Source organism: Clarias gariepinus, unplaced genomic scaffold, assembly GCF_024256425.1.
Source record: "Clarias gariepinus isolate MV-2021 ecotype Netherlands unplaced genomic scaffold, CGAR_prim_01v2 scaffold_38, whole genome shotgun sequence".
Taxonomy (NCBI): Eukaryota; Metazoa; Chordata; class Actinopteri; order Siluriformes; family Clariidae; genus Clarias; species Clarias gariepinus.
Window position 1 is genome coordinate 186182 of NW_026521005.1, and position 26406 is coordinate 212587.

Here is a 26406-nt window from a genome sequence, read left to right on the forward strand (position 1 = left end):
CACACACCACTGGATTCCCTAAGACCTAGAGGTAGAAGACCTTGGGAGTAACAGAAGACGGAGCATGGGACACTTGGCCACAGTTCTCCTGCTGGTCTTAATCCACGCAGACGGAGCCGTGAGCCAAGGTGAGACATTTTACACAAACACAGATCCGTCACTTCCTCAGCTGTCTCAGGGAGCAGAGCTTTACACACCTCTGATACACGACTCTGTGTCTGATAAAGTTCGACCTCAGAGTTTATACGAATCACATGTTCATGTTGATATTAAGTCTCGTTTGATCTTGGAACAGCTGTAGTACAGACTCGTCCGACTCGTTAGGAGAGATGGACTGGTTCATTTAAATGCTGCTGTTTGCATTCAGGAAAGACCTAAAGATAGCCATGCTTTATTTTGCTTTAAGTGCGAAAAGTGTTAGAGGTTGCATGATATTATTTAACAACCTCTGGTGTGATAAAACCAAATTACTGTTAGAAACTCAAAGTTCTTCATTTTTCTACAGCATTGTGTGGTTTTAATCTCAGCAATTAATTAGCAACAACTCATTTTATAATAAACGCCAGACTCACATGTCACTGATGTCTCCACAGACCTTTTCCCCGAGCAAACGTCCCACCTGAGACATTACCAGATCGTCATTCCTCAGCTCGTGCACAAGCGATGGGAGAGACATGACGACAGCATGCGTACACACACAGCGGTAGAGAGTGATTATAATCTCCAGGTTGTTTATTCACCTTCTCAGTTGTGAACTGAGTTTAATATAAGTTTTTTCTTTTACTTGTATTTGCAGAGTTCGGATCCAGACAGTCTGACCTACTCGATCGAGATAAATGACACCGTTCATCTCCTACATCTAATCAAGAACAGGTATGCCTTTCACTATGATTATTCATTTTTTTGGTCATGTGACTGATTATGTATTTACAGCTGTTACTTTGTGTGTGTTTATTTTTTGTGTTCCAGAGACTTTTTATCTCCGGATTTCACTGTGGTCTCGCATGATGTGCATCAGGTCTCAGTGAAAACACACAGAGTGAAACCTGTAAGACTCACACGCGCTGCTCACGTCACTAATTCACTGAATAGAAGATGTGACAGAGTGAGGTTTGGTCTCTGAACAGGGAATCTGAGAACTCTGAGAATATTCTGTTGAGATTTGGTCAAAGACACACGGAATCAAACATGACATGGCCACTCACACTGAGGATGATGATGATGTCAGTGATGATGATAATGATGATGATGAGGAGGAGGAGGGTAATGAGGATGTCAGTGATGATGATGAGGAGGATAATGAGGATGAGGATAATAAGGATGATGATGATGTCAGTGATGATGATGGTGATGAGGATGATAATGATGTCAGTGATGAGGATGTCAGTGATAATTGGGATGATGATGATGATGTCAGTGATGATGATGGTGATAAGGATGATGATGATGTCAGTGATGATGATAATGATAATGTCAGTCTTGATGTCAGTTATAATGTTGATGATGCTGATGCTGGTGATGATGTCAGTGATGATAGGGATGAGGATGATGATGATGATGATGATAGAAGTGGTGGTGATGTGTGATTGTGGCATTTGGGGATTGCACTTGACTAAGATGGGAAAACAGGTAGATGACAAAATGGCGTGGGTTTATAGACACATAAATGGCTGAGAGGATAGATGGATAGATGGATAGATGTTTATGTCAGGTTATAAGTGTGGAGGGATTTCGAGATAGGAAAGTGTACGGGTGGATGAATGCGTAGATGGGTTGATGGATGGATAGATTGATGAATGTGTGGGGAACTAGAGAGCTACACTGATACATAGATGCAAAAATGAATGTGTGGATGTTACGGATGTTACATGTGTATTGCAGATTTTTAAGTTATATTACAGGTGCGTTACACAGGTGTACTACAGGTTTGTTAGTGGTGTATAACAGGTTTGTTACAGGAGTGTTAAACGCTGTGCTGCTGTTTGTGTGTTCCAGGTGTTGTGTCATTACCACGGGCGAGTGTCGGGTTATGAGGAGTCTCTGGTGGCGCTCAGCACCTGTACTGGACTCAGGTATGAGACCAGCTCCACCTTTACTTCCACTCAATATCCAGCTGTTGATGTGTCTCCACTCGTTTGTCCAGCTGCTCCTGTCATTAGAATGGGTTATACAGGGGTGTGGGGCACTGAGCAATAACTGATGCGTCATAGATTTGAGTTACAAACAAATGAATACTAGTCATTATAATAATAATAATAATAATAATAATAATAATAATATGCATTATTAACTGCTCTGTCCCTATGTAAAAAAGTTACTCAGTGTGTTTTTATTAAAGAATAACTCTGACACACTGAGCCAAGCCACTGTGTGAGGAGGACAAGAAGTGTCTCAGTATTACTGATTCCATTCATTACGTGCATGTGTGTGTGTGTGTGTGTCTGTGTGTGTGTGAGAGAGAGAGAGAGAGAGAGAAAACATCAAAAACTTTGTGCTGTCACACCTTCACCAATTCCACACCAGGGTGTGTGTTTTAGTGTGTTTGAGTTTCTGTGTGTGTGAGATCCTCATCAGATAGAGCTTTACATCTGCTTTACAGAACAGTGCGAGTATTCTGGCTGCACACCTGCTGACATCATGCTGACTAGGACAATGCTTTCACTGAAGATGATTGAATGAATGGAATGATAACAACTCTGTAACAGATTATTATCAGTATGTACATTCTGTAATTAGCTTAATATGCGCATTGTGTTTTTAAGGGGCGTCATTTTCCTGGGGCGCGAGAGTTACGCCCTGGAACCTGCTCGGAACGCTTCAAACAACGAGCACATCCTGTTTCCCCTGAAGGACAACCCCTCGGAGCCGTTCGTGTGTGGGGTGGACAGCGGATGTGATCAGGGCGACTGTGGCCACACCTTGTCAATGGACACGTTGTTACGGGTCAGACGTGTTTGTATTTTGCTGTCTGGCTAACAGACTTTGTGTTACAGGTTTGAGTTACGCGCATGCAGAAGGTGATTTTCTCTGCTTTTTCGAATCACTTGTGCGCAGTTTGTAGTTCCAGGGATGCCAGAAGTTTCTAACTTTCCCAATAAAGCGCTTTTCGGTAACGTCTAGACCCCTGTCTTTAAACCAGTTAAAATCAGGGATGGAAAATGCTGACTGAAGAGAGAACAGTGGCTTTGAAATAAGGAGAACTAATACAATGAAAAATAAGATTTTGCAAGTGTTGAAATAAATCAGGAGTATACATTTATCAGCAATATATTCCTGTTACTGTAATGATCTCATTGCATCAAGGATCGGCTTTAAGCTCCTTTTTGTTTGCTCTGGATGGACAGGATGACAGATGAGGTAAGACAGGAGTCCCTATGGACTATGATGTTTGCAGATGACATTGTGCTTTGTGACGAGAGCAGGGAACAGGTGGAGGAAAATTTGGAGAGGTGGAGTTACGCTCTGGAAAGCAGCGGAATGAAGGTTAGCCGCAGCAAGACGGAATACATGTGTGTAAATGAGAGGGATTTAAGAGGAACGGTGAGGCTAAAGGGAGCAGAGATAAAGAAGTTGCAGGACTTTGAGTACTTAGGGTCAACGGTCCAGAGCAACGGAGAGTGTGGAAAGGAGGTGAAGAGGCGGGTACAGGCAGGTTGGAATGGGTGGAGAAAAGTGTCAGGTGTGTTGTGCGATAAAAGAGTATCAGCGAGAATGAAAGGAAAGGTGTACAGGACAGTGGTGAGACCAGCGATGCTCTCCGGCTTAGAGACAGTGGCACTGAAGAAAAGACAGGAGGCAGAGTTGGAGGTAGCAGAGCTGAAGATGTTGAGGTCTCCTTGGGAGTGACAAGGATGGATAGGATCAAGAATGAGTTCATCAGAGGGACAAACCACGTTAGATGTTTTGGAGATAAAGTCAGAGAGGCCAGATTGAGGTGGTTTGGACATGTTCAGAGGAGAGATTGTGAATATATCGGTAGAAGGATGCTGAGGTTGGAACTGCCAGGCAGGAGGTCTAGAGGAAGACCAAAGAGGAGATTTATGGATGCAGTGAGAGAGGACATGAAGTTAGTTGGTGTGAGAGAAGAGGATGCAGAGGATAGGGTTAGATGGAGGCAGATGATTCGCTGTGGCGACCCCTGAAAGGGAACAGCCCAAAGACAAAGAAGAAAGAAATCTGTAATGATCTCATTAATGACAGCTTTAGTGAAAAACACATTCGTTATTGGGCAGCACACAGTAAAGCCATGGCACCCGTACTCCTCATACACTAAGATACGCCCCTGTGGTAGACAAACTCCGCCCCTGCATATGTACCTCTGTCATGATTTCTGAAGAACACTACTTTTCCTCTCTTTTATTGCTGACTTTATAGATATTGCACTGATTTAATATGTTTTGGTGTCTCTGACAGAGGAAGCGCTCCCTGCCTCAGACCCGATATGTGGAGCTGGTGTTAGTGGTGGACAATCAGAGAGTAGGAGTCTCAATCTTATTTATATATAAATACCGTATATATTGTAAGTATTCTACTTGCTTCACTGTTTATTTGTTTGTTTACTCGCACAGTATAACCTTAAGAACCGCAACCGCACAGCCGTGACGGAGGAAATGATACAGCTTGCTAATTACCTGGACACGGTGAGAACTGATTCCTGATGCCTTGTGAGCGATTTCTCTGTGTTTAAACCTGTCCTGACACAGCTGTGGTGTGGATGTGCTGTTATCGGAAAATAATCAACCTCAGGGTGGCGACGATGAATACCCATCATCACACCACCTCCTCGTTTATTATTCTCCCATAACTGCAGGGAGCAGAGCACTTTATTCCTTTAGCATCATTCTGACCTGAGTGTAATCTCTGTCTCCAGTACTACAAGGAGCTGAACATCCGCATCGCCCTGGTGGGCATAGAGATTTTCAAGACGGGAAACCCTTTCGACGTGAACGGAGACCCAAGAGATGTTCTAGCGCAGTTTGCCGCATGGAGGAAAGATAATCTGACATCACAAATCAGGAGCGACATGAGCCAGCTCGTCGTGTAAGTGTGTGTAAGCATGTGTAAGAATGTCTAGTTTGCTAGACACAGAAGTTCACGTTTTTCATGTCAGTGGTGTATGAGAGTTTCTGCAGCATCTTTGGATGCTGTAGTTGTTATGTGGTGGGAGTTAGAGAGCTGCACCATGAGATGTAATACTATTTATGAGAGGCCTTATGTAGGGCTTCTGAGGTGGTCAGTGGAATAGGAGTTTGGGAGAGGGCTTATGACACACAGACCCTCCCGTTTGGAGATGGACTGTGAGATTATTAGGTGGCACTAAAAAGAAAACCAAAGAAAACTAAAACTAAAAGCTAACAGGGCTCTGCCATCTCCTTGAGCCCAGTCGGGGCTTTGGAAACTAAAAATAAACTTTCCTGCCGTCTCTGGACGAGTCCACCCTTAATAAGGGCTTAAGCGTTATATTATGTGCTTTGACTTTAACATGAACTAAGAGTGCACGCTTGACTTGAACGTGCCGATCTCCTTCTTTTTCATACAAGCCGGCTTCTTTAGAAAGACTGACGCTGGGTCTTTGTCTTTGTCTTTTATCTTAGATTATCCTAATCCTAGCAACCGCACGTCTGTATGGTCGTAGATCTGTCCAGAACTCTGTGGCATAGCTGCCTGCGGATCTGCCTGTTCTGAGCAGGACAGGGTATTCTCTCATGGTTCCGCCCCTCACGACACCCGGGTCGTTATAGTCGTGCTCATTTAAACACTCGTAATAAAATGTTTATTTAGATAGAACAGAAAAGAAACCAAAAGTACGCTTACAGACTGTGACTGCTATAAACGCATTATGCAACTACAGAGAAAGAAACAAATTAAAATTTAATTCCACATACTGTACACCACCATACACAGTATGATATGCAGTGAAATGTTTGTACGAAAATGAGCAATGTCCAGAAACGAGCAGAACAATGTGTGTATGTGCAACGTCATGAGAAGTGTGTCACCTCCTGATTGGTGTGTTAGCAGGAATGCAGGGAGAGTGTTATTGTGTGACAGAAGAAATCAGATTGTTTAGTCCTGTGTGGTGGTGTGGTTGAGAGACTTTATCACCTGCGGGAAGAAGCTCCTCCTCATTCTCTCTGCGTTGGCCTTCAGGGAGCGGAATCACTTTCCTGACCTGCACTACCGCCAGGGAGCTCGGTGCGGACGATGCGCTCAGCTGATCTCACCACCCTCTGTAGAGCTCATCTGTCCTGCATGGTGCTGTTCCCCAACCAGGTTGAGATGTTTCCCATCAGGATGCTCTCTATGGTGCAGGAGTAAAAGTTCTTGATCACCTTGTAGGGCAGTCTAAAGTCTCTCAAGCGTCTTAGGTGGTAGAGACGCTGCCAGGCCTTTTTCTCCACGCTGTTGATGTGACAGGACCATGACAGGTCCTGCGTGATGTGAACACCGAGGTATCAGAAGCTGTTCACTGTCTCCACTGGGCTCTCATTCATGAACAGTGCCCATCTTATTATTGTTAAATGATTTTAAAAAACTCCTCTGGATTAATATTAAAATTGAACATATTACTTTCTTGCCGCCAGCCTAACACTTGACTAAACCTCAATAGCAGAAAATCTTAATTCAGGTTTAAGAGTCTGTGTAAGACCTCGCTGTCGTCTTGCTCCTGTTTCATCTCCTTCTATATGTTTTCTCTTTCCAGGGGCCGATCAGGAGCCTACAGCGGAGGGATTTTGGGCATGGCGTACGTCGGGACGGTTTGCTCAGCGAGCGCTGGCGGAGGAATCAGCGTGGTAAGAACCCTAAACCTCATTCTAATACTCTGATAATGAAATGCCGTCAGTCTCGTCCTGATGGTGCTGTCTGGTGTTACAGGTCCGACTGCGTTCTCTGATCGGGAACATGAACTTAGTGTCTGTTATTTATGTCAGAAGCAAATCAAATTCAAATTTCAAATTCAAATTTTATTTGTCACATACACAGTCATACACAGTACGATATGCAATGAAATGCTTGTACGACCGCCAGTGACCTTGAAAATAAAATAAAAACTATATATAAGGAATAAATATTAATAAAAAGAAATACAAAAGAAAATGTAACTAGTAAAATAAACTGTACAAGTAAGGGCATAATAAAAAATATTACAAAATATAGAAATATAGGAATATAGGAGGGGAAGGAAAAAAATAATATATATATATATATATATATATATATTTTTTTTTTTAAGTGGCAATGGCTGTGCAAATATGCATGAAAACAACTATTTAACATCAGGGGTCGATATAATCAAAACCTAAAAGTTTATAATGTTATATTGTTTAAAGTAAAAAAAAAAAGGGGTTAAGGTTTTTAATTCATGTGGTTTTTTTAAACATTTTTTAATCCCATGATATTGTGAAAGCCTGACAATTCTATGTGACATAACAATCTGGAAGGTGGTTGTGTTAAAATGACGGTAAGAGAAGCACTGATTACCTAATGTGTGTGTTGTTCTAAAGACACACCCTTAATGTGGAACTCTGTCAGACTGGAAACTGGAAACACAGGAATGTCTAGACAATGAGTGAGAGAGAGAGAGAGAGACAGAGAGATTGTATTCAGTGTCAATATTGTTAACCACAGTCTGTTTTCTTTGCAGTACAGCAACAACGCGCTGCAGTATTACTCCACGGTGTTGGCGCATGAGATGGGCCACAATCTGGGCATGACCCACGATGACGGACGCTGCCAGTGTGATGGTCACAACTGCATCATGTACTCTCAGGCCACGTCAGTACCACGTCCTTACTCAGTCTGTTAGGGGAATAGTCCACATGTGGTGCAGGTCTGGAAAAATAATCAGCAATATGAACCACGAGGACATGAGAATCGTCTCCTCACCAGTCTTTAATTTATCTCTCTATTAAAGTGCACTGGGAAAAGAAGAAATTAGAAAATGTACAGTTAAAGATTTACCTCTGACTGTTATAAAGTGCTGACACTGGAGACTCCTTACATACACGTTACATTAATAAAGATCTTATCAACAATCTGTTTATTAAAAGTGTTGCATCTGGATGAATGCCGTGACCGTAGGAACCGTAACCTATTAGAATAAGCGATGTGGTCTGTTGACTGATTACGTTTCTGTGTGTGTGTGTGTGTGTGTGTGTGTAGTGGGTCGACATCGTTCAGCACGTGCAGTGATCAGGATTTCCAGAATTTGGTCCAGCGAGGTGGAGGTCTGTGTCTGCTGAACGTGCCGACGAACATCATCACCAAGGCTCAGTGTGGGAACGGGGTCCTGGAGGAGGGTGAGGAGTGTGACTGCGGAACGCCTCAGGTACGGCCGAGCGAGGGCAGATTTCAGGAAGAACAGGATTTCAATTCAATTCAATTTCATTTCTATAGTGCTTTTAAAAATTGTCATTGTGGTAAAACAGCTTTACACAATAAAAAGAAACGTATGTAAATTTGTATAAAATGTGGCAGCCCAGTGGTGCAGTGGTTAGCACTGTCGTATAGAAGATGAGTGAGTTAGTGAGTGTATAAAATGTGAATGCGTGTGAATCAGAATGATCAGATCGTCCCTGATGAACGAGCCGAGGGTGACGGTGCTGAGGGAAAAACTCCCTGAGATGGTAATAGGAAGAAACCTTGAGAGGAACCAGACTCAACAGGGAACCCATCCTCATCTGGGTGATAACGGATAGCAGGGATTGATCTGCACTCATACTGTGTGTTACGAGGCTGGAAGTTCAGTATAACAGGAGATGTGTTTAGGTCTATATGGAGCCCAATTTGTTATGGAAGGCTCAGTAGTCAAGTCGGCAGTAAAACGAAACAACATCCCTCCAGGACCTACAGGTGCTACGTGCAACATAAATTAACAACATAAATGAACAGTAACTAACTAACTAACTAAGAAACCTTATTAGCTGGCCTGCTGAGACAGATGGACATTTTAAGTTAAAAGGGAACTATTTATGTTTTTTACAAAAGAGACAACATAAAGTGCACATGCAAATGTGCAAATGAGTGACAAAGTGACAATGCGACAAGCATGACATGACGATACCCTGTGGTGTTGAGGTGATGAGTAGAGGAAGTGGGAGGAGAAACAGTAAACTGTAAACATTTAATAAGTAGCAGCAAGAATAAAAATAGTTTGTGCAAATAGTTGATGAATATTTTGCAAAAGAGCATTTACAGGTTGGTGTGTACAATAGTTTGGTCGTGTAGATCAGTGTGTTTGCGTGTTTGTTGATTTATCAGTCCAGTCTCAATGTTTTGAGGTAGTTGAATTAATCTGAGTGACAATGTGTGTGTGTGTGTGTGTGGTACTCAGGGTGGTGGTGCTGGACATGCAGTCCTCGATTCGTACTGACTAAGACCTTCCGGTCAGAAAGCTCAGGATCCAGTTATGGAAAAAGGTGTTCAGGCCCAACAGGCTCAGCTTCCCAATCGGGTGTTGGGGGATGATAGTGTTGAATGCTAAACTAAAATCTACGTACAGCATCTGAACGTACATAGGGGTCCTTATTATCCAAGTGTGTGAAAGATAGAGTGTGGTAGAGATTGCATCATCCGCTGAACGGTTAGGACGATATGCAAACTGCAGTGATGGGGCAGCGGGGTCTTGATGTGTCTCATGACGAGCCGCTCGAAGCCATTTATGATCATCGGTGTAAGTGCAACAGGGACAATGGTGGTGGACTTGATGTGGGAATGATGGGGCTGCTCAGCCAGATTTTGAAGATGTCAGTGAAAACATCTTCCAGCTGTTCAGCACATTCTCTGAGCCTTCTGCCTGGAATATTGTCCAGACCAGCTGCTTTACATGGGTTGTATCTGCATAGAGTTTTCCTCACCATAGCTGTGGTGAGAAACAGCACCTGGTCGTTCAGAGGAGGGATGGTCTTCCTCGCTATCACGTTGTTCTGTGTGTCGAACCGAGCATAGAAGTTGTTCAGTGCACCTGGAAGGGATCCGTCACCGTCACAGGCCGGTGATGTCATCCTTTAGTTTCTAATGGGCCACTGAAGTGTTTGCCGATTCTCTGGGCGTGTGCACGCTTCACCTCTCTTCTGCCTGAGAAAGTTTGGCCCTTGCTGTTTATAGGGCCACCTTGTCCCCCACTCTGAAGTCATAGTCTCGTGTCTTCAGAAGTGTACGCACCCCCGCAGTATTTCACGGTTTCTGGTTGGGTTCTTGTAGACAGTGAAGTCATTGCTGCACTTATTGATGTATCTGGTCACTGATGACGTGTACTCCTCCAAGTCAGTGAAGTCCCTGTAAGTTGCAGCCTCCCTAAACATGTTCCAGTCAGTGTTTTCAAAACAGTCCTAAAGGGCAGAGATAGTTCCTGCTGGCCAGGTTTTCACCTGCTTCCTGGTTTTGAGTGCCTGATGAGTGGTCTGTATGCTGGAATTATCATATCAGAGGTGTTGTCTAAGTAGCCAAAGTGAGGGTGGAGCTCTGCACGATAGGCACGGGGGATATCAGCCGAGGCCAGGACTGTCTACATGGTGAAGTGGAACTGTTCCCATTCATCACACACATCCCAAACAGACCACATGGAGCTCCATGTGACGTGATCTCTAACCAGAAACGGGACACCAGGACGAGTCAGACAGATCCAGAGGGCAGAGGGGGGTCTGGATCACTGGCAGCTTAGGAGAAACATGTGTAGTAAGACAGAGAGAGAGAGAGCAGAAGAGAAGGTATGGTCACAGTCACACAATGTATAACATGTATGTATATGGAGAGCAGAGTAGAAGCAGGAACTCCAGCGGGATTATGACATCATAACTAAAAGGGAGGAGCCAGAAGGAAACACAGACATGAGGGGAAACTGAGATGTAAAGCAAACAATCACCTCACCGTCAGCAAACCTGAGTGATCAATGAGAGTGAGGAAGACAGCATCCAAACATACCAGTTCACCATAATACTCTACGTCCATGAGTCCCCCAGATCTGCTCCTTTACCTATGGCAAATCTATTTATAAAAATGCTTGGCTAAATAAATAGGTTTTTAGCCTGGACTTAAACACTGAGACTGTGTCTGAGTCCCGAACACTATTTGGAAGACTATTCCATAACTTCGGGGCTTTGTAAGAAAAAGCTCCGCCCCCAGCTGTATTTTTAATAATACGCGGTACTGACAAGCAGCCTGCATCCTTTGATCGAAGTAGGCGTGGCGGATCGTAAGACACTAGCAGTTCACTCAGGTACTGCGGCGCGAGAACATTTAATGCTTTATATGTCAAGAGTAGTATTTTAAAATCAATGCGAAATTTCACAGGGAGCCAATGGAGTGAAGATAAGATAGGGGTGATGTGCTCATATCTTCTGGTTCTAGTGAGGACTCTCGCTGCTGCATTCTGGACTAATTGAAGCTTATTTATGCATCTAGCTGAACAACCAGACAGTAAGGCATTACAATAGTCCAACCTAGAGGTGATAAAAGCATGAACTAGTTTTTCTGCATCGTTTAGCGACAATATATTTCTTATTCTGGCAATATTTCTGAGGTGAAAGAATGCTATCCTGGTAATATTATCTACATGAGCTTCAAATGAAAGACTGGAATCTATATGGAGGTATTTTACTGTTGCCCTGAAATGGAACAGAAAGACTTATTTTAGGGTTTTTTTTATTTTGTGCAGGAGATACACATCACGGTATAACAGGCCTGATTTATTTAATTTAAAATTATATGGTTAATTCTGATAAGTGATTCTACACTTCACTTACTGTACTATATAGATAACACTGTTAAGGTTAAACCACTTCAAAATTAAAGATCATGCTCAAATCTATAGAAAAATAAAACAAGCAGGACAAAAGTATTGGCAGCCTATAGAAATAAAAAGCCTTTGTTTGTGGTGCAACCGCCAGTCTGAAAGAAGAAGTCAATGCAGAAGTGCCAAACATGTAGTTCCTTAAATGGCCACCAGAAGTGATTTAACCCCATAGAGCCCAATGACAAAGTGTCCACCTGAACAACAGAAATAAACATGTTTACAGCCTGGTACAACAACACGGTTTTGGTCTCCAATGCTGGAAAAGTGTCCATGTTGAATTCACAAAAGTCCTCAGTCACAGTTATATCAAGCCATACCAAGCTGTGAGAGCCACATGAGCAGTTTGGGTAAAGTGAAGCTACATTTGCTAGTGACTGAGGTAAGTTGGTGTCTTTCAAACAACAGTGAGACTTTATTTGCCTATTTATAGATTAACCTACAGGTGGCGTCACTGAGTCTTAGTCCAGTTCTTACACAGCAGTGTGTGTGACCAGCTGTCCTGCAGTGCTGGAGGATTTAGCTTACTGTTAGCGCTTTACGTCTTTTACCGCTTAGTCGCTATTTTCAGCTGCCTATGGATTTTTGTGGGCGGGGCTAAATGTACATGAAACAGACAACTTCATCTGTGAAAAGATTCAGCAATGAGCATGACCATGTGCAGGGTTTATGTTTCTGGTTAAAAACAAAGACCCGGCAGTTTAGTAATTATTAATAAATCATTTTGTGTGTGTGTGTGTGTGTGTGTGTGTGATTGCAGACCTGCACAAATAAATGCTGTAATGCAGCTACATGCACCTTAACGAAGGGTTCAGCCTGCGCTACTGGTCTCTGCTGTCAAGACTGTCAGGTACACACACACACACACACACACACACACACACACACATAGATAAGGCTATAAATGCAGGCATGAATTGAAACGAAATCTTGAAATCTTTGGAGTTGACCTTTTTTAACCTTTTGCGTCTGATTAAGAGAACGGCACTTAATAACACTCCGCACACACACACACACACCTCTGTCCCCTACAGTGTTGGGGAAGTTATTTAGAAAACTACTAAATTACTACAAATGACTGATTACTACTTTAAAATTGTCATTTGTTTACATTACTGATTTATTACATGTAAAAGGTAATCAGATTAATAACTGCGTTACTTTTAAGTTACTTTGAAAACATCTGAGACTGCATGCATCTGTGATGGGCTGCCCCTCAACCTGTTGTCGCTCCCCGCTCACTCCGTAGGCTCCCTACTTAGGGCCCCCCACCCCCCTACTCCCTACTTAGGGCCCCCTTCTGCAGGGGCGCAAAGGGCCGGGGCCACCAGGTCAGGCCGACTGGCGATAACCAATGTTAACGGATCTTGCGCTTTCTCTGCATTAAAAATCCTCCCCTTCCCCCCTTCCTCCCCCCTTCAACCCTTTCCTTCCCTGTTTGTCCCTATAAGACCCCGTCTCGTGACCGTGTGTCTGTGGTGCGGCTGGTGCATAAAGAGTGAACCCGTTACAACATCAAATGTAAAACTACAAAGCTCTCCGACGACTGATTAAAGCACATGCTCGTTACCTGATGCTGCCACTCAAACCTGATTTTTAAATCGATTTTATTAAATGCATTTTGTTTGTTTTTAAAACACTACATTTTTAGGAATGCTAGTAACGTAACGTTATTGACATCGGTAACTGTAATCAAATCACATGCATTTAAAATGTAATGCGTTACATTACTATGTTATCAGGAAAATTCATTAGATTACAGTAACATATTACACCCAACTCTGTTCCCCAACACACTCCTGCTACACCCAGAACATCAGGAGGAACAACAGGAGGAACACTAACATCCCCGGTAATAGAAATCATATTGAAAATAAATTCCAGTGACGTAATCTGTCCTCTAAACATTCACAGGTAAAACATTTTCTCTGCAGAAGTCGAGAAATAAAATATGATTAGTGAAGCATCCTGGGTAATGTTAGGTTCATGTACAATATTGATGTAGGCAAAAATATTACAAAGGTGTTCAGGTGTTAGCAAACCTTACCATGTGTCTCTGCTTCTCCTCCAGTTCATGGTGTCCGGTGCGGTCTGCAGATCCTCCGTGAACGAGTGTGACCTGCCCGAGTTCTGTAACGGGAGCTCACCTTTCTGCCCGGGAGACTTCTACCTGATGGACGGCCTTACCTGCAGCGCCGGCGCCGCCTACTGCTACGAAGGCCGGTGCCAGACGCTGGACTACGAGTGCCAGCAGCTCTTCGGCAAAAGTACCTACTGTCCACTTTTAATTTTTCACAAAGTGCAGTGTCACTGAGGGGAGAACATGAAGTACAACACACACACACACACAAAAAAAACATTCTTCACTGAAAAACAAAAGCTTTTTTTTAGTACTTCTGTGTCACAGTTCTGTAAGCAGGCGTTAGCAGTTACATTTGATTTTAGTGTAGCGCGACTGCAACATAGTGATGAACACACAAATCACAAATCACCGTCCAATCACAGCTCGAAACCTGACGTCTTCAAGAGGTGTTCACTGACATATAAGTACTGATCAGCTCAGATTATTGGATTAAGCATCATGTTGTTGTTTTTTAAATAATATTGAACAGAGCTTTTAAAATAGATTCTCTCCAAGATCTTGTATTAATGATGGGAGAGTCGCACCAGTGTGCAAAGCCTTCTCCAGAACATCGCAACAGGAAGCTTCTCAACAGGAAGAAGGTCAGGGCCCATATTTCCTAAGCGTCTCAGAGTAGGAAATCGATCCTAAGTGGACAAAATTTTTCAGAGTGACACACTTTTGGTCGTACTTTAATAGTACTGAGTAGGAATACAAGCAGGAGGGCTCTGAGGTCGTCCCAAGTGGTTAGGAAGAGCAAGGAAATGTGGTTCAGAGAACGGGGGAGGAGACGGAGATGATCAGAGGAGAGATGTTTTATTTACATTGAGTGATACAGAGCTCATCAACGATCATAATCATAAATGTTTGACTGAGAGGAAAATGGAATAATGTTTTATAAACACATGGTGTGCAGAATGTAACTGGTTCATTAATGAAAATTCCGTGTTCTGTGTCCACTGTTGCCTAAACAAAGAAAAGAAGCAGCTTTTAAACATTGACAGAGCGACAAAATCGGAAATCGTAATTCAAACTTTGGTCTTCCAGCTCTGCAGATCATTTAATTCAATTAAATTTAATTTGTACAGTGGAACCTTGGATTACGAGCATAATTCGTTCCAGAAGCGGCTCGTATTCCAAAACACTTGTTTTTCCATATTTTCCCATAGGAAATAATGTAAATTCTAATTATTCGTTCTCTAGCCCAAAAAAATAAATACATAAAAATAATTAATACAAAATATCAAGTAAAAATAAAACAAATTAACCTGCTCTATACCTTTTAAAAAAGTAAAAATAAATCCCGGCAGATAAGCGTTTTCCTTTGCGCACGCAAGCTCTGTGTATGTGTGTGCGCGCGTGTGTGTGTGTGTGGGAGGCTAGAGCTAGTCTTGCTTTCAGCCCCTCCTGTCTCCCCCTCCTCATCTTACACACTTTCTCCTCTCGTTTAAACACACTCACACACACATTAACGGAAAGACTGTTGTTCTCCCCTAAATTATTAAAACTTCTCCGCTTTATTTTAATGTTGCTCATGTGGCGTAACAGCCTGTTAATTAATGCTCGTGTAATGATGAGATGGACAAACTCATTGATGCCCCCGTTCTTTTATTTTCTGCATTGTCAGGTTATAGTACAAACTTTCGGGTGGATCCTGCACTTAAATCCAACTAAAAAACTTAGGCTTAATATCCTAACTTAAATCTCACATTCACGTTCACACACACAGCAGACTGCATTACCCACAATGCATCTCTCGCACTGGACTACACTTCTGTAAACAGAGGTCATAAATCAACGTCTCTCTCGCTACACTGTTTTATTTAAAAAAAAAAAGCAATAAACATCGCTAATGACACTCGTGTGAGCGCAAACTAACAGAATCACTGCTGTAAAGTAAAACAAACAAATAAATGACCCAGCACCTTACCTCAGAAGTGTGTCTCTTGCCTTTAATTCTGTGCGCGCGTCAGCCGGCACAGTGTCACACACTGCGATAAGAAAGAAAATAGACTTTTAACCTCTGTATTGAGAATTTCTTTTCCCTTACTCACTCGCACACATGTGTGTTATAAGAAACTGTACACGCGCTGTACACATGCGCTTCCGAACACAAAATAAAATATGTTTCACCCACATGTAGTCACAGTACAGGCGTCCACAGATGTTGATTATACCAGTAAGAGACGAGCACTAAGACCCAGCAGGGGAGATGATTCCACAGCGCAAGAGAGAGAAAAAACATTGGCTCAGTTGTGATCATGTGACACTCAGCGACAAAACAAAAAGCGCATGCATGAAACATGATACTCGGTGCTCGTAAACCAAGACAATGCTCGTTTTTCAAGTTAAATTTATTAAAAATCTTTGCTCGTCTTGCGAACACTCGTAAACCGCGTTACTCGTAATCCGAGGTTCCACTGTAATGTATAATGTGAATGTATATTTAGTGTAGAGCGCAAGCAGAGACTCCGGCAGGACTAACTATGACATCATAACTAAAAGGGAGAGCCAGAAGGAAACACAAACATGAGAGGGGAACTGGAATGTAACGCGACCAATCACCTCACCGTCAACAAACCTGAGTGATCAATGAGAGTGAGGAAGACAGCATCTAAACATACCAGTTCACCATAATACTCTACGTCCATGAGTCCCCCAGATCTGCTCCTTTACCTAAGGCATCACGCACAGCTTCATACATTTCCCACACCGCAATGTGGTAATATACACGTATTCTATTATTATAAAAACATATATTAAATAAATAATATTTTTATTTACATTTTATATATTTAGATTACTTTATTTTCTCTGTTCTAAGCAGCACCTCATCACTTCATTAACAAACAGGTGGCGTTAATGCTTTTACAAATGCAATTCAATTAAAATTTATTCATATAATGCTTTCAACAACGTTCTCAAAGCAGCTTCACAAAATTTAAAGAAGATTATGGAAATGTGTAGGAGAAAGTAAAAATGTGTATAGAACATAGTGATCAGATAGTCCCTGATGAGAAAGCCGAGGGTGACGGCGACAGTGGCAAGAAAAAACTCCCTGAGATGGTAATAGGAAGAAACCTTGAGAGGAACCAGACTCAACAGGGAACCCATCCTCATCTGAGTGATAATGGATAGCAGGGATTGATCTGCACTCATACTGTGTGTTAGGAGGCTGGAGGTCCAGTATAACAGAAGATGTGTTTCAGTTCAGCACCAGCATGGCACCAGGATGAGTCAGACAAGTGCAGATGCAGATGGAGTCTGGATCGCTAGGAGCTCGGGAGCAGCATGTGTAGCTCCATGTGAAGCATCGTTTTTTGGATGCCTGAGGATCTTTTCGTGGTGGCCTCTGTCTACTGAAGCTGGCATAATCTCTAGACACAATCTCCAGATGCCTCAGGATGGGTGGAAAGAGAAGGAACAGGTGGAAGAAATTAGAGTAGCTGCCGTTCATCATATTAGCAGCACTAGATGAGAGTGTGCATTTAGATATACTGGAGTATGAGGTTATGAGATGGATTATGTGTACGCCAGGCTAAAGAGATGTGTCTTGAGTCTGCTTTTAAACTGTTGGACTGTGTTTGAGCACCCAACATTATCAGGAAGGAGACCGCTCCGTCCCCTTTTGTAAACTTTGATATTTTAATACTTCAAGAGTTTTGTGATCTTAAGGATCGTGGTGGATTGTAGCGTATCAGAAGACTGGTTAGGTATGTGGGAGCTAAACCATTTAAAGCCTTGTATGTAAGTAATACTATTTTGTAATTAATTCTAAACTGAACAGGTAGCCAGTGCAGGGATGATAATATTGGGGTTATATGATCATATTTTCTGGATCTAGTGAGAACCCTGGCGGCTCTATTTTGGACTAACTGAAGCTTGTTTAATGATATATGAATATCCATGTCATGAATATACAATCATGTAATATCCAAATCTACAGAGTGTTACACATTCCACTTCAGAAATCTGAGAAATATAAAACAAACATAAAACCAATATTAACCTAAAACCTAATTTTTTCTTTTTCTTCTTCTTCTTATTATTATTATACTACATTACTACATACAGACTTATTCTAAACATTGAAATAATTTTTCTCATCATAAATATTTTAATAATATATTAATCAGCTGTTCCATTTTTTCAGGTGCAATAAAGGCCAATGATCAGTGCTTTCCATATGTGAACACAAAGGGCACCACGTTTGGAAACTGTGGCTACTCCGGAACCACTCCCATCCCGTGTACTGTAGCGTAAGTGCAGCCTCCGTATGTTTTAGCCCCTCCCCCGTTCCTATTCTGTTCACAAGCGTCAGTAAGTGTGAACGGATGTCCTGGTAAACAAGGACACGGTTAAGGATATTCTAAGGTGTTCATTAGAGGGACGGTTTTGTCTCCCATGTGTCAAGAAGAAATATTTAAGAGTTATGTAATTAAGTTAGAAATCTGGGCCGCATTTACTAATCATCTCAGAATCATTCGTAGGAATCACGCTCAAATTTCCTACAGAACCGAAAATATTCCCACCTCAGGGTAGGACATAAAAGTTCTTTATGAAGCTTCCTACTCTTACTTTCAGTGAGGAGTAGGACTGTGCCGAGGAAAGCGTGACATCACTTTTTTACAACACTGAGAGCCATAAAGTAGGCTGCACATTATAGCGGGTGTTGTAGTTTTACAGGTTTTTGAAATTTTAAACGGTGGAAAAGTGAAATGAAGAAATCAGCGGCAGTTGCGTGAAAGCTTTATGCACACAGACTAAACTTACAGTTACACTTACAGCAACTCGCTGCATGACGTCATCCTAATCACACTGCTTCAATCACAACTGTTTAAAGCCCCTATAATAGAGCTGTGTAGGACTTGCATAATCTGATCAACATGATTTCTAGAGAGTACATACATCTGGTAAATGTTAAAAAAAAAAAAAACAGGATTCTATTGTTGCCCAAAATCACCTTTTTTGAGCTCTGTGTCACTCTAGAAATTTTATTAAAACGTCTCCCCTCCGCACATGTCTCTTACTCTTACTCCTAAAAGTAGGACCAAAAATTTTTTGCCCACTTAAGAGGGATTTCCTTCTCTGAGACGCTTAGTAAATACAGGTCCTGGACTCTGTTTGGTCAGAAATTGTCGATTAACTCTCTGTGACAGCATCTCTGACCGTAGTGCAGGTTTATATTAATATACGTACTTGTTCTGATATCAAAGGGATGTGTCCAGCTTCTCATAAACACATTTAAAAAATTGTTTACATTGTGTGAAAAGGCATTGGTGTGAGAGTAATAAAACACTCGAGGGCACGCTGCTGCAGGAAAACATTCAGTTTCAGCTCTGATCGTTTTTTCCGCAGTAACTCCATGTGTGGGAAGATTCAGTGCACAAACTATGACTCTAATTACCCCCCGCCCGGGGCAGCCATCAGCATCCAGGAAATATCGCCAGGGGTCAAGTGCATGAACGCAGACTTCAACCTGGGAAGCGACGTCCTCGACCCGGGATACGTCAAAACGGGGACCGTGTGCGCTACAGGCAAAGTGAGTCCTCTGTGACGTGTTCATCCTGTGACGTGTTCATCCTGTGACGTGTTCATCCTGTGCCGCGCACTAACACCAAATCTCTGTGTAGTTTATTCTAACGCGAGCGCAGCATGGACACGTAAGTGTAATGAGCAGCACGCGAGCTCGAGCAGTGCAGAACCTGGGCCAGGCCAGGCTGAGGCGCGTTAGCTAGCAGCTAGCGGATAGTATTTCCTCATTCTTTGGGTAAATCATCAGCTAGCGTTCACACTGTGTGGGCGTTAATTAATCTCGATCACATAGCCATGCTGCTCGCCTGCACGATAAAATAAAGTAAATTCTCTATTTAAAATATTTTAAATGTATGAGATTAAGTGTGTTACAGTGACAGGACTAAACGAAAGTGTGTCCTTGAAGAGTTGGTCCATATAAATGTCAGCATAAATTCACGTTTTTTATGTTTATGATTGTTAATATTCACTGTTGGTCCTCAGGTCTGTATGAAGCTCCAGTGTGTGAACGCATCAGTGCTGACAAGTGGACAAACGTGTAATGCTGCAACTGACTGCAACAGCAACGGGGTGTGTGTTGTGACATCTACACTGTTTATTATTAAAATAAAATAAGAGAGGGAGAGAGAGAGAGAGAGAGAGAGAATATTATAATGTTATTTATATTTCTAATTGCTTTGGCAACAATGTAATACTTTTGTTAACATTAATACCAATAAAGCTCTTCTTCTGAACTGAGACAGAGAGAGACAGAGAGAGACAGAGAGAGACAGAAAGAGAGAGAGAGACAGAGAGAGAGAGAGAGACAGAGAGAGACAGAAAGAGAAAGAGACAGAGAGAGACAGAGAGAGACAGAGAGAGAAAGAGACAGAGAGAGACAGAAAGAGAAAGAGACAGAGAGAGACAGAGACAGAAAGAGACAGAAAGAGAGAGAGAGACAGAGAGAGAGAGAGAGAGACAGAGAGAGACAGACAGACAGAGAGAGAGAGAGAGAGAGAGAGAGAGAGAAAGAGACAGAGAGAGACAGAAAGAGAAAGAGACAGAGAGAGACAGACAGAAAGAGACAGAAAGAGAGAGAGAGAGACAGAGAGAGAGAGAGAGAGACAGAGAGAGACAGACAGAGAGAGAGAGAGAGAGAGAGAGAGCAGTCCTAACATGCAAACACCTTAAAGATTAGACATCTGAACTCCACCCCTGGGATGGCCGAGTGTGTGAGGTGAGTGTGTTGTGTTCTAGGTGTGTAATGATTTGGGTCACTGTCACTGCAACGACGGCTGGGCTCCGCCTTCCTGCAACACACGTGGCAGAGGAGGCAGTGTGGACAGCGGACCTGCTCAAATAGGTACACACACACACACACACACACACACACACACACACACGAATGAAAGTCTGTCAGCAGATAAGCTCTCAGTCTGATTATCCTTTAAGCTCCCTCTGATGGTCTGATCTGACCTCCCTGTAAACCTGTTTCTATTTGATGCTCTCTAGGTTTCCTCTTCCTCTTCCTCCTCCTCTTTATAACCGATTTGAGGTTAAATTAATTGTCCCATTATAAATAAGGTGCTCGTGTGTCCTGTTCTCTGTGTGTCAGATTACTCGCTGAGGAACGGCCTGCTCATCTTCTTCCTGCTGGTGCTCCCCCTGCTGGTGCTGCTGATCTTCGTCTTGCTGTACATATTCAGACGCGACTCTCTGAAAAGGTGTTTGAGGTGCTCGAAGCGCCGCAGGTAAAACACCAGCATTCACACTTCTAGGCGTTTTTTATTCTTAAACAGAGACAAATCACTGCATCAGGTGTTTCGTCTCTATCACCTTTCGAGGTTTTTGTTTTGCATTCAGTATCTTAGCGTTAAACCTGTGAGAAATGAGAATAAGAAAGTTGATTACTTTTAGGGCCCAAGAACTATGACATCAGTCCTATTATGTCATAATGTGAGTGTGTGAAGGACCCTTATGTCCTTCTAATTACTTTATCAGGGCACTATGACATCAGCATTATGATGTGATTGCCTCGCTATGATAGTGTTGATGTCTCATAGTGCAGATGTCAGTGTGTGTCAGGGCCCCGTTGTTCTTCTAACGATTCTTCTTTTATTTTCAACATGAAGTCAGTTATTTTGGGTCATTTGCAAAACACAGTTTATACAATCAGCATGAAACCGGGCCCATGTGATCTAAAAAAAAATTTAAGATGCAAATTTACAGAGGGATTTTGGATATCTCACAGGTTCGCCCTGATGTGCTGAAAAGTGGTTAATAACTTTCTGAGTGAAATCATATTGAATGTCATCATATTGAGTGACATCACATTTAGTGACATCATAGAGTGATGCTTTTTTTTCCAGCATCCATGGCTTTTTGGGGATCTTGACATAAAATGCCCCTATTCTAAAATAAAATCAGTTATAATGGTATTGGTATGTTTTTTTTTAAATGCAAGTTAACATTCTTAAAAATCACCCAATTTTCCCACAAACTTTTTTTTATACCATGCTCAAAAAGTCATGAAAATCAGCACACAGGTTGAAATCTGCTGCGAGTAGGACGCCTGAGAGTCTGAGCCCTGGACGTCGCACCTGCACCGTTATGGTCACCACCAAACCTGGCCCATATGATCTCACAACACTGAGGAGGCAAAATAGTGCGGTGATTTTGGGTGACATCATATTAAGTGAAATCGGATGATGTCAGCATACAGGGCTTAACATGCTCAAAAGGCACACAGGTTGTATGGCGCAGGTGTTAGGGCTGGTGATCGTCGCTTGCACAGGTATACTACGTTGTTTCTTCAGTATTCTCAGTGTTGTACTGCGTTAAGCACTGATATCGGAGACTCTTTCCATACATGCTAAATAAATAAGCGTCTCCGTCTACTGTATATAAACTAGTTTGTTCTTTTAAGACATCTCAGCTACTGTTTCCCTACGGTGGCCCTGAAGTGCAAAACAAATTAACAAAACCCAAAACAAAATAACAAATTCAAAATCAAATTAACAAAACGGAAAACAAAATACCTAATATCTGACTGGCCGAGAAGTGCAATACAAATTAACAAAACGGAAAACAAATTAAAAACCAAATAACAAAACCCCAAACTATTTTTTTTTGGAGGGGGGGAGTTTGGTTGTTGGTTTTGTTATTTTGTTTTTGGATTTGTTAATTTGGTTTTGAATTTGTTAATTTGTATTGCACTTCTCGGCCAGTCAGATACAAACCGGAAAAGGTAGGTATAGTTAGCGAATAAAATGCTTACCGCTAATTGGACGAGACATCTGTCACTCAAAATATACAGGAAGTAGGAACTTGTTTCTTTATCTTTGTTTCTTGTGTGTTCTGCTTCACTTTAAACTATGACGGCCGTGAAGTGCAAAAAAATTAACAAAACTGACTTCAGGGCCACCGTAAGAACGCCATATTTGAAACCACAATAATGTTTGCACATTCATACACACGCGAATCTACCGCTACTACAGTACTTCCTGTATATCTTGAGTGACAGATGTCTCGTCCAATTAGCGTTAAGCATTTCATTCGCTAACTATACCTACCTTTTCCGGTTTGTATCTGACTGGCCGAGAAGTGCAAAACAAATTAACAAAACGGAAAACAAATTAACAAATTCAAAACCAAATTAACAAAACCAAAAACAAAACAACCAAACTCCCCCCCTCCAAAAAAAAAATAGTTTGGGGTTTTGTTATTTGGTTTTTAATTTGTTTTCCTTTTTGTTAATTTGTATTGCACTTCTCGGCCAGTCAGATATTAGGTATTTTGTTTTCCGTTTTGTTAATTTGGTTTTGAATTTGGTATTTTGTTTTCAATTTTGTTTATTGGTTTTGCACTTCAGGGCCACCGTAGTTTCCCTATGCTTCCAGGTGTGTGTGTGTGTGTGTGTGTGTGTGTATGGTTTAACAATGTGTTTGATATAGCTTTACAGTGTTTACAGGTGTTTTGGGATTGTGAGAGTTGTGCAGTGTTTAATGTGATCTCACTATCATGTTTAGTGTAGTATTAAACCTTAAGTCAGTACTTTGAGTCAGTATTTATAAGTCAGTATCATACGGTCCCTGCCCCTTTTTACAGGACAAACGAAACGAAAGCTCAGAGCAACGTCCAGCCGAGCAGAAATGTCCAAAGACAAGCACAACCTCCACCACTGACGCGCGTTCCCTCTACAACTCCACAGGTAACCAGATAATCATACACTCCTTCCTTCCTTTTAGTCTTAGTAAGTCGACACGTCTCCGAGGCGGAGCTGGCTTCATTCTGCAGTGTGTAACAGTGTTTAATGCACAGTCTCTCAGAAGGATGAGGATGAGGAGGGTTGAGGTGTATAATACACACGCGGAGATTAAATCCAGCTGGTTTGATCCCTGTGCAGTAAGAGCAGGTCACTGCTCGGGCCAGAGGACGACCAGAACTCCTGTGTTGTCTGCGTTACACACTGGGGAGGGATTACTGTACTGTACTGTACTGTATGTTGATGATCTGTGAACAGTCGAGTCTCTGTGCCCTTTACTGTAAAAAATAAACAGTACATTTCACGGTAAAAAAACGGCAGCTGTGGTTGCCAGAATTCTACCGTAAAAAATATGGTAGCAATGTTTTTGGTAGTACGGGATTGCACTCATTATACTGTATATTTTACAGATTTGAGTGTTTTTTTTACGGTTTATAACTGTCTAATTAACATGTTCATGTTTATTCCCGTCAAATTCCAGGGTTTACATTGTAACAAATACAGATCATAACCATGTTTTTTACAGCTCAGAACTGTCTAATTGAAAGATTTATATTGTAATATTAATGGCTTATTTACTTTTTTTTTTACAGCTCAGAACTTACTCACTTATTGTCTATACAACTTTATTCTGTATATTGGGGGGATGAGGTACCTGGGGGGAATCCTACCTAGCACAGGAAGAACGTACAAACTCCATGCACACAGAGACGGGAATCGAACCCGAAACCTAGAGGTGGAAGGCGACAGTGCTAACCACTACACTACCATGCTTGCTACACAATCGCTCTCGTCTGTAAAAGCATCATGTTATCACACTAGCTGGGAGCTAAAAGAGATAGAAGTTACCTTGCTAAGCATTCGGATTTTACTGTTAAGAAACTATAAAGAGTACTTTTGACCTAATTGATAAATACAAACCTAAATCAAATGATCAAAACCCATGAAAATGTATCCAAGACTCGGACATCAGCATGGTCCCATGTATTTTAAATAAAGACAGCAAAACAATATTTAAATTCTTAACATTAAGTGTCAGGGTGGACATTTTTAAGTGTTTTTGGGCAGACAATCTAAGCATATTATTTTATAGAAGGACTTTTACACAAAAAATTATTTTATCACACACATGTTAAAATTGTTTATGTCCTCTGTCCTGCATTGTGGTTTTTAAGTGCACACTGAACCGGGGTGTTAAATATGTTCATGTATTTTGTAATGGGTTTGGCACAAGGGGGGGGCAACAACAAACACGGACGAGGTCTTACGGAAAAGGGGGGATTTTACTTCGGGAAGGAAACGGTTAAAGGAGGGAGGAAGGGAAAAAGGGAAGGAGAGGTGTGCACGTGCAGGCCTGGTAAATTTCTGGCAACCACAGCTGCCAGTTTTTACCATAAAATTTACGGTTTATTTATAAACCGTAGAAAAAATTATTAAAATCCGTAAAATATACAGTATAATAAGTGCAATCCCGTACAACCAAAAATGTTGCTGCCGTATTTTTGACAGTAAATTTCTGGCATTTTTTTTGCCAGTTTTTTACTGTAAAATTTACGGTTTATTTTTTCCAAAGCAGATATTTTTCTGATTTTTAAACTCTATCAACAAGATGCTTCATGATATTAGTAACAAATACCTTCTCTGAGAGTTTCTTTTTTATAAATACAGTATATCATAAATTTCACTGCAATAAACCATATTTTCATATGTTTTTAACTGTTAAATTTAAGGTCTTACTCTGTAAAACTAATAACAGTTTTTTCACTGTAAATTCTAGGGTTATCCCAAGTTTTGTAAAATACGGTTTGATTCTGTAGAATTTATACAGTATTTTACTGTTAAAATTACGAACATTTTTTAATTCATCATGTTTGTCTTTGGTGTTTGTTTCAGTATCTGCCGTCCACTTCTGCAGAAACCAGGTAATCTGTCCACCACACACCATTTACATTTATTCCTACAGCCTCACTAACGGGTTTATCCCGACCCGGGTCTGGTGGAAAACGCAAACATTTTATCATAAGAAATGCTTTAACAAACATGTACCAACTAATAATGAAGAGATTCTGAGATGTAACGTGTATGGAAGGAGTCTCCAGTGTCAGAGACAAGACAGCAGTTTCTGCTTCGTGAACAGCCTTCAACGCCCCCTAGTGTCGAACTCCTTACATAGCACAGTGACTCAGTGTCAGTTCTTCTCTCCTTTGTGTGTTCCAGTAACACATACAGTAACTTACAGCCTGCAGTTTGGACTTCTCAACTTCCCAGAAACGGGCCTGGAGCTCCGAGACCCATTCCTCCCAGGAACGTCATCAGCTGAGCGAATTCAGGGGGAAAAGAGGTGTTTGTGGAAATGCACAAAGAAATATGAAGTTATTATACGTCTGATGATAAAGAAATGATCTGCTGGTCTGATTATGAGAGTCTTATTCAGTCAATGACTATAACAATTAAATCTGTTTTAATTTAAGGATATAATTAAATGGTGTTTAAGGTTTGCCTGTTTAATGAAGGTTGTCGTATCGTCCCCTCATTACCTCACTTCTTCATTTCTTTTTCTTTGCACAAAAAATGTCCATACAGTTAAACACTTATTATTTTTTATTTTATTATGTGTTTTGCTTATAGTTTTTTTTTACATTTATTCTCCCCATTTGTCATTTATTGTTTGATTTGTATGTGCTGATACTCTCTACATCAAGTGTTGTATAATAT

General features: G+C 41.5%; 1 protein-coding gene across 1 annotated transcript; it reads left to right on the plus strand.

Annotated features, from left to right (window-relative positions):
• LOC128517188 (disintegrin and metalloproteinase domain-containing protein 9-like) lies at positions 1-26274 on the plus strand. The gene is made up of 22 exons (XM_053491005.1): positions 1-128; positions 594-703; positions 797-873; positions 970-1048; positions 1996-2072; positions 2763-2943; positions 4414-4476; positions 4569-4640; positions 4871-5040; positions 6704-6794; positions 7646-7776; positions 8164-8329; positions 12552-12641; positions 13863-14058; positions 18067-18172; positions 19272-19455; positions 19932-20018; positions 20685-20790; positions 21043-21178; positions 23535-23637; positions 25585-25613; positions 25909-26274. Exons 1-22 carry the CDS (start codon positions 65-67, stop codon positions 26009-26011), a joined length of 2421 nt encoding a protein of 806 aa, XP_053346980.1. The 5' UTR covers positions 1-64; the 3' UTR covers positions 26012-26274.
• Positions 26275-26406: the final 132 nt, after the last annotated feature.

Coding starts and splice junctions, on each gene's coding strand:
- LOC128517188 (XM_053491005.1), top strand. CDS start 65: ATGGGACACTTGGCCACAGTTCTCCTGCTGGTCTTAATCCACGCAGAC. Junction 4,477..4,568: donor TAGTGGTGGACAATCAGAGA/GTAGGAGTCTCA, acceptor TTACTCGCACAG/TATAACCTTAAGAACCGCAA. Junction 6,795..7,645: donor CTGGCGGAGGAATCAGCGTG/GTAAGAACCCTA, acceptor TTTTCTTTGCAG/TACAGCAACAACGCGCTGCA.